The sequence below is a fragment of the Plasmodium chabaudi genome (genome assembly GCF_900002335.3).
Source record: "Plasmodium chabaudi chabaudi strain AS genome assembly, chromosome: 1".
In the NCBI taxonomy this organism is placed as follows: domain Eukaryota; phylum Apicomplexa; class Aconoidasida; order Haemosporida; family Plasmodiidae; genus Plasmodium; species Plasmodium chabaudi.
In genome coordinates this window covers 71,261-92,179 of record NC_030101.2, presented here as the reverse complement: position 1 = coordinate 92,179, position 20,919 = coordinate 71,261, and the positions used below count along the sequence as shown (strand labels likewise).

General features: G+C 24.3%; 7 protein-coding genes across 7 annotated transcripts; 3 read left to right on the top strand and 4 right to left on the bottom strand.

The window, feature by feature from the left end:
* Window positions 1-77: 77 nt before the first annotated feature.
* PCHAS_0102300 (JmjC domain-containing protein, putative) lies at window positions 78-2,108 on the bottom strand (the record flags this gene model as incomplete). Its single annotated transcript, XM_736985.2, has 1 exon — window positions 78-2,108. The coding sequence occupies one exon, from the start codon at window positions 2,106-2,108 to the stop codon at window positions 78-80; it is 2,031 nt and encodes a 676-aa protein (XP_742078.2).
* A 613-nt stretch (window positions 2,109-2,721) lies between these two features.
* On the top strand, window positions 2,722-4,092 carry PCHAS_0102200 (conserved Plasmodium protein, unknown function; the record flags this gene model as incomplete). The annotated part of the gene is made up of 1 exon (XM_016797560.1): window positions 2,722-4,092. One exon carries the CDS (start codon window positions 2,722-2,724, stop codon window positions 4,090-4,092), a length of 1,371 nt encoding a protein of 456 aa, XP_016652968.1.
* A 2,387-nt stretch (window positions 4,093-6,479) lies between these two features.
* On the top strand, window positions 6,480-10,856 carry PCHAS_0102100 (SAC3 domain-containing protein, putative; the record flags this gene model as incomplete). Its single annotated transcript, XM_016797552.1, has 5 exons — window positions 6,480-8,757; window positions 8,946-9,289; window positions 9,462-9,725; window positions 9,968-10,443; window positions 10,667-10,856. 5 exons carry the CDS (start codon window positions 6,480-6,482, stop codon window positions 10,854-10,856), a joined length of 3,552 nt encoding a protein of 1,183 aa, XP_016652967.1.
* A 404-nt stretch (window positions 10,857-11,260) lies between these two features.
* Window positions 11,261-12,415, bottom strand: PCHAS_0102000 (geranylgeranyl transferase type-2 subunit beta, putative; the record flags this gene model as incomplete). Its single annotated transcript, XM_734553.2, has 1 exon — window positions 11,261-12,415. The coding sequence occupies one exon, from the start codon at window positions 12,413-12,415 to the stop codon at window positions 11,261-11,263; it is 1,155 nt and encodes a 384-aa protein (XP_739646.2).
* Window positions 12,416-13,104: 689 nt separating this feature from the next.
* Window positions 13,105-16,280, top strand: PCHAS_0101900 (elongation factor G, putative; the record flags this gene model as incomplete). The annotated part of the gene is made up of 4 exons (XM_016797540.1): window positions 13,105-15,663; window positions 15,758-15,845; window positions 16,009-16,101; window positions 16,201-16,280. 4 exons carry the CDS (start codon window positions 13,105-13,107, stop codon window positions 16,278-16,280), a joined length of 2,820 nt encoding a protein of 939 aa, XP_016652966.1.
* Window positions 16,281-16,849: 569 nt separating this feature from the next.
* Window positions 16,850-17,803, bottom strand: PCHAS_0101800 (liver merozoite formation protein, putative; the record flags this gene model as incomplete). The annotated part of the gene is made up of 1 exon (XM_741016.2): window positions 16,850-17,803. One exon carries the CDS (start codon window positions 17,801-17,803, stop codon window positions 16,850-16,852), a length of 954 nt encoding a protein of 317 aa, XP_746109.2.
* A 976-nt stretch (window positions 17,804-18,779) lies between these two features.
* PCHAS_0101700 (MYND-type zinc finger protein, putative) lies at window positions 18,780-20,026 on the bottom strand (the record flags this gene model as incomplete). The annotated part of the gene is made up of 3 exons (XM_016797528.1): window positions 18,780-18,884; window positions 19,155-19,272; window positions 19,464-20,026. 3 exons carry the CDS (start codon window positions 20,024-20,026, stop codon window positions 18,780-18,782), a joined length of 786 nt encoding a protein of 261 aa, XP_016652965.1.
* Window positions 20,027-20,919: the final 893 nt, after the last annotated feature.

Sequence of the window (20,919 nt, the reverse complement as noted above, 5' to 3'; positions counted from 1 at the left end):
TATTTTGGCATATCATATATTTTTTTGTATGTTAAAATATTATACATATTTGTATGAACAATAATTACAAAAAAAAATTATAAATATTTCGTGTCAAGAAGCGAATAAAGATATCCTTGTATTTTTTGAAGATAAAAATTTTTATATTTAGATGGCATTGACATTAATGGTTTTATTTCGTTTTCTATTTTCTTAAATATTAGATTAGCTGTATTAATATCTTGGTTTCCATATAGATCTTTTTTGCTAAATAAATGTAATTCTTTTTTTTTTCTAAAAAAGTAATTAATACTAATATTTAAATTCGTATTTTTACAAGTATGAAGGTCAGTTTTTTTGACGTCTGTAATTTGTTTGATATTATTTGAGAGTGTGTTGTTGTTTTGGTTGGTGGCTTTAGTATCGGCATTATAAATTGCTTGGCTATTTTGGCCATTTCCAATGTCTCTACTATTACTACTAGTAACACAGCTTACATTATCAATACTAAAAGTTTGGCTTAAAAGTTCTTCAAAATTTCCCAAATGGCTATAATGTTTTATTAATTCATTTTTATCAACGGATTGATCTAAGCTTGGAAAAATATGTGCCTCATCATTATTTTCATCATATTTTTTGTTATATGAAAATAAGAAATTTGAAATATATTGCAAAGATATATTTTTTCCTTTTTTATTTTTAAATTTGTTTAAATAAATATTTTTTGTTTTAATTTTTAGTTCACCATTTAGGAAACGCAAGAATGATGATGCTCTATTTTGTCTTTTTTGTTTTTTTATAGAACAATTTATAAATTTTTTATTTTTGTAAAAAAGAAATATATAATTTTTTTTTTTGCTACATATTCTTCTTCTTTTATTAGTATGGCCAAGTAATTTGCTACCTGACGCAACATGTAAATATCGATGGTTGTATTTATATTTCTTTTTTAAATGTGTATGGTGAGGCATATTATAAACATAATGCATCCATAAAGAAGGGATGTGTAAAATTTCTCCTTCATATAGATCTGCTACATAAGCATGTTTTATAATTATCTTTTTAACAATTTGCTCTTTTTTATTTCTGTTTTTTTTTTTTAATAATATATCAAATATATTATAAGACGATGATGAATTTAAAATGTTAAAATATTTTATGTATTTTGGATGGATTAATAAAATTTTTTTTCTTCCTTTTATTTGAATTAAAAAATTATCAGGTATATCATAATGTAGCCATATAAAAATATTGGGTTGTCCTATTCTTAAAACAGAAGAGAAGAATTCGAATTTTTCATAAGATGGGTAAATTTCAGGTGGTAAAAAAAAATTATCTTTGATAAATTTATTCATTTTTTTAATATCGGAAACCTCTTTAAATTGGTTAACTCCTAGAGATCTATAATAATAGTAGTAGTTAGTATTATTGTCATTACTATTATTGCATATTTGATGTTTACAATTATTTATATTTTGAGCATGGGTCAAAGGGGAATTTGTATTATCTTCTCTTATATTAGGGGTAATAGAAGTAGTAGATAAATTTTTGTTTTTATAACTTTTTATAGGATTATCTCGTTTTGGAGGGGTGGCAGACGTTTTGTCTGTTTCATCTTTGAATGTTAGGGTTATATGATTTTTATTTCCATGATAATTAACTGAAAATTTTTTTTTTTTTTGATCTTCTTTATGGATTAATTGAATAAAATTTTTTAGGGTTGATAAACTGTAATGGAAATTTTTGTTTACACTGTTTAAATATTTAGAGGTGCTTACATGAATACTTACTTTTGTGTCACCTATATGCTCAATAATATTATTACTATCAAAAGTTTTTATACAATTTCCTATTTTATTTTTTAAGTTTTTAATAATAATTGGTTCTTTTTTTTTATAATAATTATCATAGAATTCATTATTATATAGTAGACATGTTTTATCTTTTATTTTTTCTAGAGAAATCTTTTTTACTTTTTTTATATTATATTTTTTTATCAATTTTTCAAATTGCTTAGCTGTTTCTATTTCATCTCGACTAATCCTGTAAATTTTTTTATTCATTAGTTTGCAATAATTATGGAAATTATTATAATCAGCCATTTTGTTTTTGACATAATTTTCCTTCATATATTTTCCTCCATTATAAACTTTTACAAATTTTTTTATGGTCTTTAAAAATTTGATTAATGGTTTGAATGGAATATATTTTTTATAGTTAAATTTTACAAGTTGTATTTGAGATTGATAATGATGAAAATATGATATCCTACTTATAAAGGAACAATATTTTTTAAATATAATTTTATTTACTGGTATAACTTAGTGCTATTCAAATGTTTTGCATTCGTTGTTGTTCCTTTTTTTGACAATTTTAATGGAATAATTATTTCCTAATTTTGTTTTTTAAATATATTTTTATTTCTATTTTTTTGTAAATTTTCTGTAACATTTTTAATTTTAAAATTATGATAATTATGGAAATGGAAAAATAAAATATATGTAAATATGTTGTTACTATATAAAGAATAAAAGTTGTATTTTATATGCCCAGTTGAAAAAATGTATATTGAAAATTAACATATGAGCATATATAGATATAGTTCTCGATTTGTTTACATTTATTTATCGTACTACTATATGCAAAATTAACCTTAAAAATATATTATATTACATGCATATATCTCCATTTTTCGAGAGGTAATATACTATTATAAAATAATTTGTAAGGAAAATATTATTAATGAAAAAAAAAAATGAATATATAAACTATTCTTCGCCAATAAAGGGAAATGTGAAATATTGTGAAAAGACTTCGAAAAGGGAGATAATAAATAGAAGACATAAAATAGATAAAGAAGGGTATTTTGAAAGTTTTAATCTTTGTATTGATAATAAAACAAAAGAATGCAACCCTTTTATGCACAATGATGTGAGCATTATAGGCTCTGGTCGAAATAAGAAAAATGATATAACATCATGGAATCCGAAAGTAGAAAATGTTGTTAATCCAGATTTGATATATGATAATGAAGATTCATTGAATAGCTCCAATAAGGTATTGGCAATTTCTCAAGGGGATACTAATTTAGAAGAAAATGAGATGATTAATAAATGTGACGATAACATAATAAATAATGATAAGATAAACAGTAAACTAGTTGATATTATAATTTTAAAAAATATTTTAAATATATATTTTTTATTTGATAAAGACAATGAAGGATATATTAATCAGGAATATGCATGTTATGTGATTAAAATGATTTATGAAAATGATAGAAATTTCATGATAAAAAATGTTATATTAAATGCTAATGAAATAAATAAAAAAATCAATAATGTGGTTAGAAAAGAATTTGAAAAAAGGGAAGTATTTTTTTGTACAAAACAATTTGCTACCTTTTTACTAGCTATTTTGTTAAAAGTATCCATTTTTCAAAAAAAAGACAATATTATTAAAAAAATATTTTTCATTAATATAATAAAAGAGTTTGTAAATACATGCAACCCAAATGATAGTAATGATTTATTTGGAATGTTTAAATATCCTAGAAACATAATAAGGAAATTTTATGATTATGTGTATTATTTAAAAAATATAGATGATGAAGAAAAAATGAAAAGATCTAGAGTAAAAAAAAAAAATAAACAATTAGAAAGCATATGTTTTTTAGATGGCAATTTAGTTAATGCTAGTTTGGATACGCATATAAACTATTTCAAAGAACAAACTAAAGAAAAACTCAAAAAAATAAAAATAGATATAGATAAGAAAGAAATGACAGAATGCACATTTTCTCCATCTACTAATAAAAAGCCATTCTATTTATTAAAACAAAAATTACAAGAAAATATTGATAACATATATAGAACAAAAGAAAGTATTAATAAAGTATATTCTCCCATAAATACTAAATATGAAATAGATAATTCAATTGAAAGAACATTGCTTTTACCTAATAATTCATCCTTGAAAAACGTAGATTTAAATGCAGATAATGAAAAAGGCGAAAATAATGATACCCCGTTAGTAAAAATAAAATACATAATTCACCAAGGATATAAACCGCCTAACAGAATTTCATGGCATGACACATTGCGCAATCCATAGATGTGCTATTTAAAATTTACAATAGCATTTTAACATGCACATTAAATGTATTAATTATGTACATGTGAAAAATGTGTCTAACAAAGCATTAGGAGCATTGCTTCTTTTTCCAAAATGGAAATTTTTTTTGTATTTTTTGTTTTTTTTTGTTTTAGAAGCAATTTGTAAATTTGCAAGCATATAAACTATTTAACGAAAATTTGATTTTATATTCGTTGTACATTTGTTTATAGTGATATATAATATAAACACTTATCTTAATCTTTGTTTTTGTTAACCATTTCTTAAACGAATTAAAATAATTTAAGATTTAAAGGGAGATATAACGGTGACACTATTTGTGTGTATGTAAAAGAGTAAGAGCAATAATGGAGCGCTTTAAAATAGTGCATGTAGCGAAATTTTGAAAATAGAAAGAGATATATTTTTATAATAATGAATATATAGGAATAGACTATATATTATTACTTTTTGGTGTAAAAATTAATATAGCTTTTTGGATTTATTAATATAATGCATGAATAAATAAAAGGGTTTTATGAAACTATAAATGAATAGATGTCTATAAAAAAGTACCTTATAATACACAAAAAAAGTTTACTTGAATTATTTTTTTTAATATGCATACACACATATATATGTATGTTTGTGCTTTGTCCCGTTCTTAAATTAAATAAATGTTTGTAGAAACTCTCTATAAAGTATTTTCAGGTTATATTCCTGAAATGATAAATTATGAACATTGAGAATGTTATACAATTAAAAAAAGAAAAGCAAAACGAATGAGGTGGTGAGGTAAGAAAGTGATATATTTAACAATAGCATATCGAAATAAATTTTGGTTATGGTAAGTGTAAAATTTTTACACAACGGACATATATGCTTATTTTTTTAATCTCATATAAATTGAAAATACTCGTAAATTTTAAGAAAATTATAATATGATTATATAAAAAATAAATAACTTAAATTTTGTTTCCAATCAATGTGTAAAAATAAAAAATTATAAACAAAATAGGAAATTATTAATGGATATATAATACACATAATATATATGTTTTTTATGCTTGTTAAAACGAAGGCTACACAGTATACAAATTGTTATAATTTTATTTTCTTTATATAAACGAACGAAGGAATGATTATAATATATATAATAATACAAACAAGAAAGTCATATTTTAATAAATGAATAATTATATGCTCTATCTATATCGATTTTAGTTATACCTTTCAAATTTTTAATGTTATTTTATTTTTTTTTAATTCAATACCATGCACATTTTATTTCGTTTTTAATACAAAACTGCAGCGGCAATTATTGTAATACAATATATAATATTTGCATAACATTTTTATATGCTTATCTTGAAGTTGATCGTTTTTCATTATATGAAGGGTAAAAAAATATATTATTAATATGTTTTTTTTTTCTGCTAGATTTTATTATAATAATTTTTTATACTTCCCATATGCGCCATATATTGTTCTTGCTTCCTATGCGTATAAAAAAATGCCTTATTATAATTAAAATATATGCAGTAACTTAAATATTTTATTTACCCGTATATTTCTTTATTTATATATGTATATTCACCATGTTTTTATAATTTTACTTTATAATATCCCTTTTATATTATAATAACAGTTTTATCAATTTTTTGTAAATTGAAATAATAATTACTAATTTGATCATCACGCAGATTATTTTAAAATTAATAAATTTTCGTTTTATTCAAACCTTTTTTTGATTTATTTTGTAACTTTTATAATTTTTTCATGACACGTAAATACTACTGAAAACGACGAAAGGAAATGAAAAAAACGAAAAAATCGAAAAACGAAGAATAAAAAAGCAAGGAAATTGTATACCTATTTAATGACTTATTGCAACATATGTGCAAATATATAAAAATACATACAAATATATATATTATATACAAGCGGGATTTGTTCCGCGTTGCCACAATTTGATTCCTTATAGTATGTGTATACAATAATTTTGTATAATAGAAATACATAGACTAATTTGGGAATTATTAAAATCAAGACTTTATAATTCTTCGTGCGTTCGTAAGAAGGAATAAACGAAGAAAAAACAAAAAAATGTTTTAACGATATTATCAAAAGAATTTACATTTAGTTGTGACATAATTATATTGCTTATGATTATTTGTGGTGGAAACCAGAATAAAAACGAGAAATAAACGTGAGCAAACGTGGGAAAAGAAATCGAAACAATGCATATTCTATAATGAAAATATGCGTGTATATATAGGGTTCAATTTTGTTAATAATTATTAGCTATATATTAATTTATGCATATAAAGAAATCGTATTTATGCATATAAATTCACATATGCACGAGTAATTTAGTGGCTGGAAAAATGAACGAATCAAGTAAAGATAGAAAAGACGATATAAATAAAAATATACACTATCAAAACAAAAATGAAGCAAAGCCTTTGTATAGTAATAACTCCAATTCTGGAGTGGGGAATACACAAAATAATTTGATAAACAGTCATAATTTTGATGGGGGTAATAATGCCCAAAACAACTATCAAAATAAAAACTATTATTATATGAACAATGATAATAAATATTACCAAAATGTAAATAATAATAATCAAAACAAAGGGAATTATAATAATTATATGAATATATATGAAAATAATAGTAGTAGCAAAGGAAATAATGAACAAGATGATAAAGAACAAAATAAAAGTGACCATCCATATTTTATGAACACTAATGAAAACTATGTAGAATTATATATTAATAAAGTAAAGGAAATATATTACTTTCATGTTTTTTATCATTATTTAAAATTAGGATATCCTGAAAAAGACGCAGCTATTGAATCTAAAAAATATATTTTTATAACATTAAATAGATATTTTTTACTTGTTAAAAATGCTATATTATCATCACCTGAATCTATAAAACAAATTAATAATTGTGTATCATCCAACTTGTTATATTATCAACAGCAAACAAATCTACAAGAATTTTTATTGCATCAGCAAGCAAACTTACAAAATGGCAATTTGCAAAAATTAAATTTATATGATCAAATGAATTTAAACAATTTAGGCAATTTAAGCAGTATGGGCATAAGCAATATTAATTTGCCTTTAGCCAATAATGAAAGTTTATCAGATCTATCTAAGATAAGTAATAGCGAACATATACCTGGTCGAAATGATATGACGGGGAATGTGGCTACTTCTATTAGAGGTGGCAATGCCAACTCAAGCAATAATAATCGTGGAAATAGTTTCCTTGACAAAAACAATGCATATGGTTATGATTCCAATAATAACAAAGAAAATAAATCCCTGTATAATAATAATTACTATAATTTGAAGGCAGACAAAATTAATAATATGATTGATTCGATCGAAGAGATGAAAAAATTAAACAAAAATATTAATGATAAAAAAAAACTTGGTGGTTACAATTTTGGATCAGAACAAATGAGTAATTATCAAAATAACTTCCCAGGGAGTGATAGTACTAGCTATATGAATAAAAACGAGAATATGGCTGGTTTCGGTAATAATAATGATGATAAAAAAAAAAAAATAAGTTTTAGCTTAAATAAGTCTAAAAATAAGATATTCCAATCATTTAATAATGCCTATAATAATGATCCTAATAATAGAAAAAATTTGAGTGATGCAGTGAGTGAAGTAAGTGACTTGAGCGATGAAAATAAAGGTGGAAATGTTGGCGGTAATACTAGTGTAATGAATAACAGTGGGTTATACGGGTTCAATAATATTCAAAATGCAAATTATAACCAAAATAATATAGGAATAAATAAAGGTGGATTATATAACCTGAAAGGGAATAATAACATGGATGGAAGAAATAAAATGAATTATGATAATTTTTATGGAAATATAAATAATTATAACTACAATATGAATTATAATAATAACGAAAACAGAAATAACAATTTCCCAGCTGGGAATACGCTAAAATATGGTGTTAAAGGAGGGGAACAAGAAAACAATTATGGTTTTAATAATAAAGGCATAAATAAAAATTTCGAAACAAATAATAATATGCATGATACCCAATATAATAATGTATTTTCTATGGATTATGGGACGAATAATGAAAATGTTACAAATGAGCTAAGAAGTGGTGGGCTTTATAATATGAATAGGATGAAAAATAGAGGAAATGAAAAAGACAATTTTATGTATGATAATAATAAATTAAATAAAAATAATGATTATAGAATGGGCGAAGAAAATTATAATTTTGATAAATCAGGAAATGATTACAATTCAGATAATTTCGAATATGATGGTAGTGAAATGGTAAACAATAATGAAAATAATATGAGTGGATACGGGAAGTCAGCTAGTAATAATAATAACTCAAAACTGACAAATTTGGAATTTTTTCAAAATTCGGGTGAAGTAACAAATAAATCGGATGGCTTTAGAACTTATATAAACAATTTAAATGAGCATTTTAAAGAACAATGTAAAAATAAAGAGTTTTCTAAAAGCTTAAAATTTTTTATAAGTAAATTATTTGCATTAAAAAAGAAAAAAATATTAAAATCAACTTTATGGGTTAATAATATTTTACCAACAAAAGAAGAAGTTATAGCATTGGATGTGCAATTTTATCTAAATAATAAAAGTAGGATTTTTCTGTTACTTCTCATGCATCTATTTTTATCATATTGTTATCGTTTTTCAATTATTGCATTATTACAAAATAATGTAATTGTTTATGTAGTATAACATTACTGATATTGCTCAACTAGTTTATTTCAATTGCCTATATTTAATTTCGGATTTTTTTAATCTACTTTTCAATATTTTTAGGGTCGAAACGAAAAATTGGAAATAACATAGATATGGATATCGATTTATTAGGAATGAATTTAAATGACAAGAAGATGAAATTAAGCTTAGAGGAAATTGAGAAGCGAGAAAAACGAAAAGAAAGATGCTTTGATATTGGAAAAAGCAAGAAAAAGGAATTAGGAGATAATTCCTTTCACCTTGATATATCTGGAGAGAAGGGAAGTGAAGAATATAGAAATCTTGAAATGTTAATTGACAAATATAATTATTCTAGTTGTTATAAGAATAAAAATTTTGTTGGAGAATGTAAAAATATTCAAAAATTTTTTTTTCGATTAACTTCCCTTCCGGAAACGAAAAATGTAAGAATTGAATTTTGCCTACATACATACATATTTCAAATAATTATATTACACAATAATATAATAAAAAAAACTCCCATTGGGTTAATAAACGGCACGAATAGTAAATAATATATTGGACTTTACGAAATATATATATATGCATTTTGCAATTTTTTTCCATCTTCTGTAGGTACGAAGTTTCTCCGTTTTAAAGTGCACATATGCATATATTTTATATAAATACAATATCGACAAAAATTATAAGTACGTAAATGAGCAATTTAGATCTATGCGACAAGATCTAAATATACAAAATATTTTTCACCATGATGTTATAAATATTTACGAAACAAATATTAGAATATGCATTGTGAATAATGACTTGTTTCAGTTTCTACAATGTATTAACAAATTGTTTGAATTGTATCAAAGGCTTAACATAAAAAAATCGAAGGTAAGGATGTTTCCATTCTGTGACATAAAACACACAATATATATACGTACCTATATGCATAAAATCGGTTGATAATTATAACACTTTTTGCAAATGTCATTAACCAATTTGTGATGAATAAATGGATGGGCAGTTGGTTGTAACCGTGCAAGCCAATTCATAATATAAGCTGGATTATGTACAATTTTTATTAATAGTAGTTAGCACAATTATCATTATTTTTTTTTCTCGGATTTTGGCAGGTTGAATTTCTGTGTTATAAGCTGATCTATTTAACTCTTCAAAATATGCATCAAGAATTTATTGTCGAATATTTAACTCTGAGTGAAGAAGAGAAAAATAATTCGAATATCCAATTATGTTATTATTTAAATGAATGTATAAAAAACAAAATGTATTTAATTAATATCAATATGATATCGCCCTTAAATGAAGAAGAAAATCATGAATATATATATTATAGAGTGTTTGTGAATAATCATATATTGGCATATTTACCTACTTTAATGTCAATAAATGAAAATGCTGATTTAAATGTAAATATTGATTCACTTTCCGCATTTGTTAATGAGCATAGTGATCCAAGTAGGCTTGAGAATATTCAGAATGATGTTATTATGACAGATAATAATGTAATTAAAATGCCTTATTTGACGAATTATTTAATTGTTTTGTTTTTACCCAAATATAGGCTTTTGGCCCTTATAAATATATGCAAGTAAGTCTATTCAGCAATGCATATTATTTAACTTGTTAAAACTTTAATTTTATGGTTTTAAAACATGCATATTCGTTCAGAAAGGACGACATATGGAATGTTATGGGCGTATTATATTTATTTTATTGCAAAAATGCATTGCCTTTACAAAGAGGAATATCCAATTTGATTTTTCCCATTTTGATATACTCATATAATGCTTATTCACTGTTTTTTTTTGTAGGACAAGCATAAAGGTCAATATATCAACTTTAACCAAATTGTTAAATTTTGAAAATGATGATGAATGTTTAAAATTTTTAAACGAGGTTAACACAATTATAAATAATAATGAAGTATTAAGCAAATCATCGCTTGTTAATCTTTTGAAATCACCATTGCTCAAAAATAAATATATAAATCATATAAGATAGCGGAAAAAAAACATAAAAAATATGTACATGCACATTCGCATATGTAACTTTTTTTTTTGAAAATAATCTACACCAACGGTTCTGTATTGAGCCATTTGTATATGTAAATGCGTATATATATGTATTGTTTTACTATTATATACTTTTTATTATTTATTATTATTTTTTTTTGTCACTTTTGTTGTTAAACAGTAACGTTGATGTTACAAAATATAGTGATATACAAAATTTTCCGAAAAAAATATATACGTATATGTTTGAACTCGAATTAAATTCTAATTTAAATTTAAAAATAAAAATTTGTTGACACATAATATGTGAGCTAATTTGTATAATACCTATGTATGAAAATGTTTATGTTAACAAAAAAAATATAATATGTAATAATTTTTTTACTATAATTATTATAATGTATCAATGCCGAAACTCGGTAAATTCCTTTTTTTGACTGTATCAACGGGAATGGCATAAACTGGATGCATTTTCTTTAAATTGTATTGTTTTTCTGAATCACCAATATTATCTATCAAACTTAACGCTGCTAATCCAAAAAATGTATGACATACATCAGGAAGGCAATCAGGGTTGTCACTGATTCCGCCACTATTGGTATCTTGACAAAGAAGAATATATTTTTTTAAAGCATTTTTATTAATCCATTTATATTTTTTTAAAATAATTAATGATGAAAAAATCCACCATGAGTAACATGTATCAGTCAATTTTTCAGCTCGTCCATTAAAACCGCCATTATTGGTTTGCCTAAGGCTTAACCAATGAGCTACTTTTTCTTCATCAATTAAATATAATTTTTGTATTAATGCCAAAGTTGCAACACAACAAAAAACGCTAGCTGCATGATATTCATTGCCATGTGTCCATGAAAATGAATTTCCACAAATAGAATAATTTGTTAATAAATATGATGATATATTTTCAATAGAAATCAAGTGTATCTTATTTAATATAGTTAAGCAACTAACAGCACTATAAACAAAACGTGTATCAACTTCCCCCCAAATATCTCCTCTAACTGATCCATCTGTATTTAATAGACTTAAAATATATTGGGAAGTCATTTCTCGAATTGTTTGCTTATGTTGAATATTTTTATTTACTTTATGATCAGTATCATTGGAAATATTATTAAACTGAGCACTAACAGAATTTTCACCATTTAAATCGATTTCTCTTTTTTCATCTTTACAATTTGATTTATCTATATCATTTAGTTTATCTTCGTCCTTATATATATATTTGTTAACTGTATCAAATGAATAATTTAAAATTAACAATGATAGTATTGCATGATGTGTTGATACAATATGTGAATCGTAATTTATATTATTTCCAAATCCGCCATCTGTATTTTGGCATTTTAAAATAAAATCAATCAATGCTTCTTTTTTGTCGATATCATGGGATAATATTTCACAAGAACAGACGAAATAAAACACCCCACACATCTTAAGGGTTTCGTTAAATAGTAGCTCTTCAACATTGGTAACAGTCGTGTATGAATTTAGATATTTAATATGCTTCTCTTCTAAAAAAATCATTTTAGTAAAAATCTATTTTTGTGAGTTTCATTATAGTGTTTTTTTGATTGAGGACTTTATAAAAAAGCATGGCAAAACGATTTATAAGCTGGAAATGGCAATTGGGATAATGCTCTACGCGGCATTAATAAATATAGAAATGGAACTAAAGGGAAAAGAAACAATATTAAGGAGGTTATTTAAAATAGAGGTAATGAAGATGAAATCAAGTATCAAATAAAATGAATAATATGCCATAAACTACTACTGTATATTTTTTTCATAATAATTCAACTTATTCCTTATTATAAAAGAATTTTGACGTGAATTATTTTTGTGATTCTATTGAGGCTATCTTTATCATCATATTGTTTATGTTATTTATGTGCATATTATATTTTTTATTTTATTTGTTGCTATCTTGGCTGAAATTCGGCATACGGGAAAGCACGTCACAGGAAAAAAGTATTTAAAAAATATGCGCAACATCTGAGGTTTTAGCTAGCTGGGTAATTTTTTAGTAAAATTTTGTTTGAATAAATTTTTTTTCCTCTTCTTTTACATTATAAAATAATAATTGATTTAGATGTTATATATTTTCTGTATAATTTACATTCATACATGTATATATAACAATACACAGAGATATAATTTGAATTCCTACAAGTCAAAAAAAACACATAAAAAATGAAAGGAGGAAAAAAACGGAAATGATAAAAACATTCTTATCAAAAAGTTATAAAGGTTTGGATAAATTTGTTTTGGTTTTATTTTTGATATTTACTGTTATGGGAGCAAATGGCTTGAATAATAGGAAAAGGTTAAGTCAGTGTAAAAGTATATTTAAATACAATAGGGGAGGAAAAAATGAAGGAATAAAATTATTTATTCGAAATAAATATTTTAACAAAAATAATGATCTTATAAGCACACATAGGAGAAAATGTAGCAATATGCATAAGGTGAATATTTTTCGATTAAAAATGAGTAACAATCATTCTTTAAAAAAAAATGTCGATCTGGAAAATTATAGAAACATAGGGATTATTGCACATATTGATGCAGGCAAAACTACAACAACCGAAAGAATATTATATTATACTAATGTAATAAAAAAGATAGGAGAAGTGCATGAAGGTTTATCAACAATGGACTATTTGGACATAGAAAGAGAAAAAGGAATAACTATCAATGCAGCTGTAACTACATGTTATTGGAATGGTAGTGAAAAAAATTTAGGAGATTATCGTATAAATATTATTGATACCCCTGGGCATGTTGATTTTACTGCAGAGGTTGAAAAAAGTTTAAGAGTTTTAGATGGGGGGATAGTAGTTTTTGATAGTAGTGAAGGGGTTGAATCACAATCTGAGACAGTATGGAAACAAGCAAATAGATATAACATTAGCAGAATAATATTTTTAAATAAATTAGATAAAGTTGGAGCTAACTTTGAATCTTGTATTGAAGAAATTAAAAGGAAATTAAATAAAAAAATATTGATTTTATATGTCCCCGTTTTTGAGATGAGTAATTTTATAACTACTATTGATATACTAAAAGAAAAAATGATTGTATATAAAAATGCCCATGATTTTTATTTTGAAGATATTCCACAAGAATATTATGGCATTTTTTTAAAATATAAAAATTTATTATATGAGCAGATAGCTGAAAATTTTAATACCTTTTTAGATAATTATTTAAATGATAAAGTTATGAAAGCCGAAGAAGTTGAATATTATATAAGAAAGCTAGTTGTGGAACAAAAGTATAATGTAGTTATTTGTGGATCTTCTTTGAAAAATAAAAATGTCCAAATGCTTCTTGATATGGTTGTAAAATATTTACCTTCTCCTATAGATTGTATACAGAATTATAAGAACCAAATTATATATAAATATGATGTTAATAAAAAAGGTGAGCAAATTGTGTTAGGTAGCAAAAAAAATGAAAAGGGCATATGTGAGAAAATGGATAATGTGAGCATTGGCAATGATATAGGCAATGGGGCTAATAGTGAAACACATAAAAATGCTACCTCTGGATCTAATAATACATATGATGAATCTATAAATCAAGGAATAAATCATAAAGCTGATTCCAACACTTTTAATAGTAATGAAAAAAATGGGAATGAAGAAAACGTGGGTTTGAATGGAACAGTGAAAAAAAATGAAAAAGAAGAAAAGGATGAGTCAAAACAAAGCGACTTAATTTCAGAAGAATTAAACAAAGAAAATATAAAAGATTATAAAAGAAAGTTTGTAGGGTTAATTTATAAAATTATGAACGATCAACATTTGGGAAATATTAACTATGTTCGTATATACGAAGGGAAAGTAAATAAAGGAGATTTTATATATAACAATAGAACAAAAAAAAGTGAAAAAATATCAAAAATTTTTTTTATACATTCCAGTGAAAAATATGAACTCGAAAATGCCTATGCAGGTGATATTGTCGGAATTGTTGGATTGAAGGACACACAAATTGGAGATACAATAAGTAATGTGTTTTTAAGAGCAGAATTAAAAAAGATTAAAGAAATACCTCCGATTATTAGTTTTTATATATATAATAAAAATAAAAATGAATATGAAAAATTAATTAATGCATTAATTAAAATTAAAAAAGAAGATCATTCATTTTTTTTTCATATAAATCCTGATACAAAAGATTTACTGATTAGTGGAGTCGGAGAATTGCATTTACAAATTATAATTAATAAAATTCAAAAAGATTTTAATATACCTATTATATATGGTCAACCGCAAATATCGTATAAAGAGACGTTTATTGAAAAGGTAGAAGCCCGAGGAAAGTATATTAAGCAGTCTGGTGGTAGAGGACAATATGGTGATGTGCATATTAAAATAGAGCCTATGTATAATTATACTGAAGAAGAAGATAAAGAAAATGATGCTATTAATAATGATGACAAAAAAGACCAAAAAGATGATGATATGGATAAAAATTGTATGAATATTGACACATCAGAAGTAAATAATAATATTATTATAAAAAATGAAATTACATGTGGAGCTATCCCTTCTGTCTATTTTGATGCAATCAATACAGGCATAAGGGAGCAATGCAATTTAGGGGTATTGTCTAATTCTCCATTAATAAATATTGTTATAAGAATAGTAGATGGTTCATTTCATCCTGTGGATAGTAATGAGCATGCCTTTAAATTGGCCGCAGGGCTCGCAATTAGAGAGGCTGCCAAAAAAACAAACGTTCGATTACTGGAGCCAATAATGAATGTACGTGAAATTTATGGATATGCAAATATATGAAACATATTTTTACATACTTTTTCATATGTTTACTAATCTGAACTATTCCCTTTGTTTTCAGATAAACGTAACTGTACCAACTGAATACCTTGGAGAAGTTATAAGTGACTTGGTTAAAAAACGAGGAAAAATTCAACACATAGACGAAAGTAAGTTCAAAAGAGCCTTAAAAAAAAGGATACATATACTTTGTTAGTGGTATTATTAATTGTCAAATTATTATTTTTTTGTTTGAATGAAATCAATATTCTTTTCGTTTCCAATTATAAATACACTCACATATGGGTCTTTATAAACTTATGCTCAAATCAGGTGATGAGCACACCAAGGAAATTTATGCCAGGGCCCCCATGGCATCCATTTTATCATATGTTAGCGACTTAAGGAAAATAACAAAGGGACGAGGTTATAATTTTTGGCTATTATAGATTTAAAAATATGAATAAAAAATTATGAATAAATTAATAAATCACTATATATATTTTTTATTGTTTGTTCTTATAGGGAATTACACGATGACACTACACACGTACTCATTGGTGCCCCCATACATACAGGAGCAGCTTTTACAAAAGAAGGAATAATAATATGTCAAAATTATGCATAAATATATTGATGCATACAATTTGCATATATATTATTAACTTTTCCTACCTAAACCTTTTTTGACTAAAATTTTTGGCTATTATTGTAATAATAATTTTTTTTGGTGTTACAAAAAATATTTTTATGAAAATATTTTTGTAAATTTATAAATGGCAATTTTATTTGTATTAATTATTTGGTGCAAGTTTTTAAAATGTTTTTCTAAAAAATTAAATGTGCATAAGTATAAAGATGTGTTTCTCAAAATGTAGGATGCGCAAAAGTGTTTAACATATTTCATCCATTTTAATTTTCAAAATGTTTACATAATTTGGATTTTATGAATTTATAACACATTTTTAAACTTATAAAAAAATTATTTATTTTTGTTTAATGGCTTAAAATATTTTTAAGCAGACATAATGTAAAAGCATTTATTTTAATCGAGGTATATTCGATTGGTTGTTATGTAGGCTATAACATTTGGAGGATTATTATATATGTTAAAACGGGAAAATATGTATAACTTATTTAATTTTTATTAATGCTGCATCCATATTTTTGAGAATTATAAAATATTCCCATCATTCTTCTTATATATAGTATCTATGTTATTTAAAATTGCTATATAATTGTCTACAATTTTGAATATCTTGTTTTTATATTCGTCGTTAATATTTTGTATGGAATAATAATATTTGATCTTGTTGATAGTATTCAAGAATATATTATAATAAATTCCATTCGTTTTAAAGTGCATGAATAGTTTGAACAGGATAGGATTAGAGAACAAATTATATTTGTCTACTGCGAGAGAATATTGGATCATTTTGTTTAGTCTTATGGCCTCAAAAAATATGTCTTCTAATATAGCTTTTTTAAATTCCTTATTATTGTTGTTAATTTGTTTATAAATTTCTAAATCGTTTTTATAAATATTTTCGTCTTTAACATTGGATTTTAATAGCGCCTCCATATTATCATTGGAATTAAAAAATTTTTCATACATTAAGATTTGTGTATTAAAATACTCTTCAAAATTTTGTCTATTTTCATATATAAATGAGCATATTTCTTTATTTTTGACATTAGAAGTATATATTTCAATATTTTTAATATAATTATATGATGCTAAGCATGCTTTTAATAATAAAGATATATTAAGTTGTATATCTTTTTCTTTATCAATATCAAAAATGCTCAAATGGGACAATGTATAAATATATTGTTTTAATATATTTGCATTTCTATTGTTATCTTCTATGTCACATGTTTCATTGGTTATAGTTGGCTGTGCTGTATTTTGTATAAAGAATTTATGTTTCATAGAAGAGCATCTATTTTCATTTTTGCTGATATTCTGGCCATAATAATTTGTTCCGCTTCTATTTATGGGTACCTTATTATTATATCTGATATTAATTCCATTTAATATATCTACAAAGAAAGTTTTATTGCATAGGACTGATGATAATAGTATAAATGGGAGGAATATAATCTTGTATCTCCAAGGGCTTTTCATTTTGCCTTGAAGGTTTACAGGAGAAAAGTTATTTTATGTGTGACTATAAGTAGGTTAAACAAGAAATAGCAGAAATTTTATTGTGTAAATATGTGATGTTGTGTTCTTTTTTATGCTATCCTCTTATTTGTTAGGTTGTTGATTTAATTATTTTTTTATTTTTCCATAAGCAATAATATTGAATTTCAGTTGCTAGGTTAATGTTGTCATTTCATGCATGCTAAACTATAATATGTGTACACATATTTGCATTCATTCATTATTATTTTTTATGTATTTGAATTTTTTATAGCATTTAAAAAAATGGATATTCATACTTTAAAGTATAAATTAAAAAAATATATATCTTTGAATTTGTAAACAGTATGCTAGATTAACGCATGTGTAAAAAAAAGAAAAAAAAATGTGTACAAGAATAAAATTTGTTCTATTTGATCATTCTGGCATTCTCAGATTAAAATGGCAATATTTGCAACTTTTCACGCCATCAAATAAATTATTATATATACCCAGAGAACTGTTTATCTATTGGGGTTGGAGTATTTTGTAGATAAGTTACATAAAAGACTCTCTTATAAGCCCTGATAAAAAGCGTAAAAACCTGGGCTTTTTATAATATATCGAAAAAAATAATTAAACTTAAAAAATAAAATCCTTTGGATAAGAATGCGTAGGGAATAATATCCTGAATTGCATTACGCGAATTATGTTGCATTAAATTATATCTAGTTAATTTAATTAATTTAATTTTTTAACAATGTGTTTTATATTAAAAATAAAAAAATGCATATACACTATATGAACATGATTATAGTTGAGCACGTAAAAAAAGAGCAACGAATTTTGCTACCCAAAAGTGGTTGCATTCGTATTATATAAAAAGTAGTCCATTAAAATATATAAAAATAATATCGATAATATACATATATAATAATTAATTTATATGCTAATTATGTATCTGGTAAAATATGAATTTCTAAGAACAAATTCTTTTATGGAAAACATAATCTTTTCTTTGGCAATCAACTGAGCAGTAATAAACTTTTCTGCATTTTCCGCACCTCTTTAATGATTTTTCCTCCTACAAACATATAAAATAAATAAGTTTATGAAAAATGTATTGAATTAATAAGAATAAATGTCTACGTAGAAATACTTTAAAATTTATAAAATGATAATTGTTTCAATAAAAAAATAATTTCATTAAAAGCATGTGACATCGCCGTATTGTGCTACTTTTTAAGGTGTGGAATACTTTTATTTATTAAGACATAAATAATTATCACACATATGCTGCACATATTAGAGATATATATAGAAAGTTATATGGGAGTATGATCATAAAAATTACCTTATAGCAATGCTCACAGGTGGGAGGTTTTGCAACGGGTGCATTGGTATTTGCAACTCCTTCTTTTTGGTCTTTCATTTGTCTTAATAAGTCTTGCATAGCTTGGGCTTGGTTCCATCTACATAGATAATTTTGAAAAACAAAAAAAGTGTGAGAAATTTAAAGATAGTTCATATGATATAATACTATAAAAATTTGCTTGCATACATTTTTTGGTATCACGCCAATAATTTCTTATTGTTATATATATGTATATTGGTGAATGATAGTAAAATGAGGCATGATCTACCATAAGGCATATAATATTACCTGTTTTCAGCCTTTGGAGGATTTTTTAAAAATTCTTCATACTCTTGTATTGTAAAATCACATCTTTTAAAATCTTCATTATCATATGTTTTTGACAAAAATGCATCTCCATATATGTCTGTACTGCATATTCGTGACGCTCGACTATTATATGGCAATTTTTTAATTCGTCCTATATCATCTATATAGCAATTAATTGCATAGTAATTATTTTGTTCAGTTGGTACCGTCAATGGAATGATTTGATAAGTCTGAGATGACTCGATTGCGGTGTTTATTAAATCAGGGGATATTTCATTTAAAGAATTTTTGTTTTCATCATTTTCTTCGTTTTCATCTTTTTTATTACTAGTATTTTCTTTTAATTTTTCTTGGATTGTTTCTTTTAATTCATCTTTTCCTTTTTCATCAAAAATTATTCTTCTAAAATATGAACTTAAGGTACTTTGGAATTTTTCTTCTGCTCCTTTGAATTTTAATTCTTTTATTTGGTCGTTTATATCACTACTTATTAAAACATATTTAAATTCAGAGTGAACACATTTTAATATATCATCTGCCATTTTGTGGGTTGATTATTTTATAGGATTATATTTTATTTTTTAAGGAATGGAAAATATAACAATAATAATATGGAATCAAAAAAGATCGAATAAAGCTGGTATTGTATAATTGAAAGAGGTAAAATAGGTTATGTTTACCTTTCAATAGCTAATTAGTGATTTAAAAAAAATTCAAATAAATACATCCTAATAGAAATTTTTATCAAATATAAACATGAATAAGCGAAAAAATGAATATTTTATTGTAATATTAAAGGATATGCCGCGGTTATTTTATTATAGAAAAAATCCAATTTTTTAAGCCCATCATTTCACGGTATATTTATTTTATATGCATATGGTACTATTTTCAATACCCCCGAAAAAATGTAAAAAAAGCACATGCATAAATATAAAAGAAAAACATTAATTTACAATATGTTTAAAAAATAATAATAATAAGGTTAACAAATTGTGATGATATTAGCATCATTATTTTTAAATGGCATAGATAAAAACATATATATATGGTTCGTTGTTATTTATATTATTGTTACTTTTTTTGAAGACAATGTTTTAATAATCTTTATGTTTTTATAAAAAAAACTACTATATACATCCAAATTAATGAACCACGATGGTTAAAGGCTGCTTTTGTTGCTCAGCAATGTTGATAAAAGCAACATATGCATTTGCAGTCTATATATAAGCATATGTTATAATTATAATGGGAAAAGTGGTTGAATTGTAATTGAGTGCGGATTTGTATAAAATACAAATTATTTAAATACTTTAAATGAAGTATTATTAAATATACTATAGGATACATGATTATATGCAAACATTTGTGTGTGTAAAAATGAGCAATTGTTTTCCCAAAATGTATATTAGTGATATAAAAAAGTAATAATAAA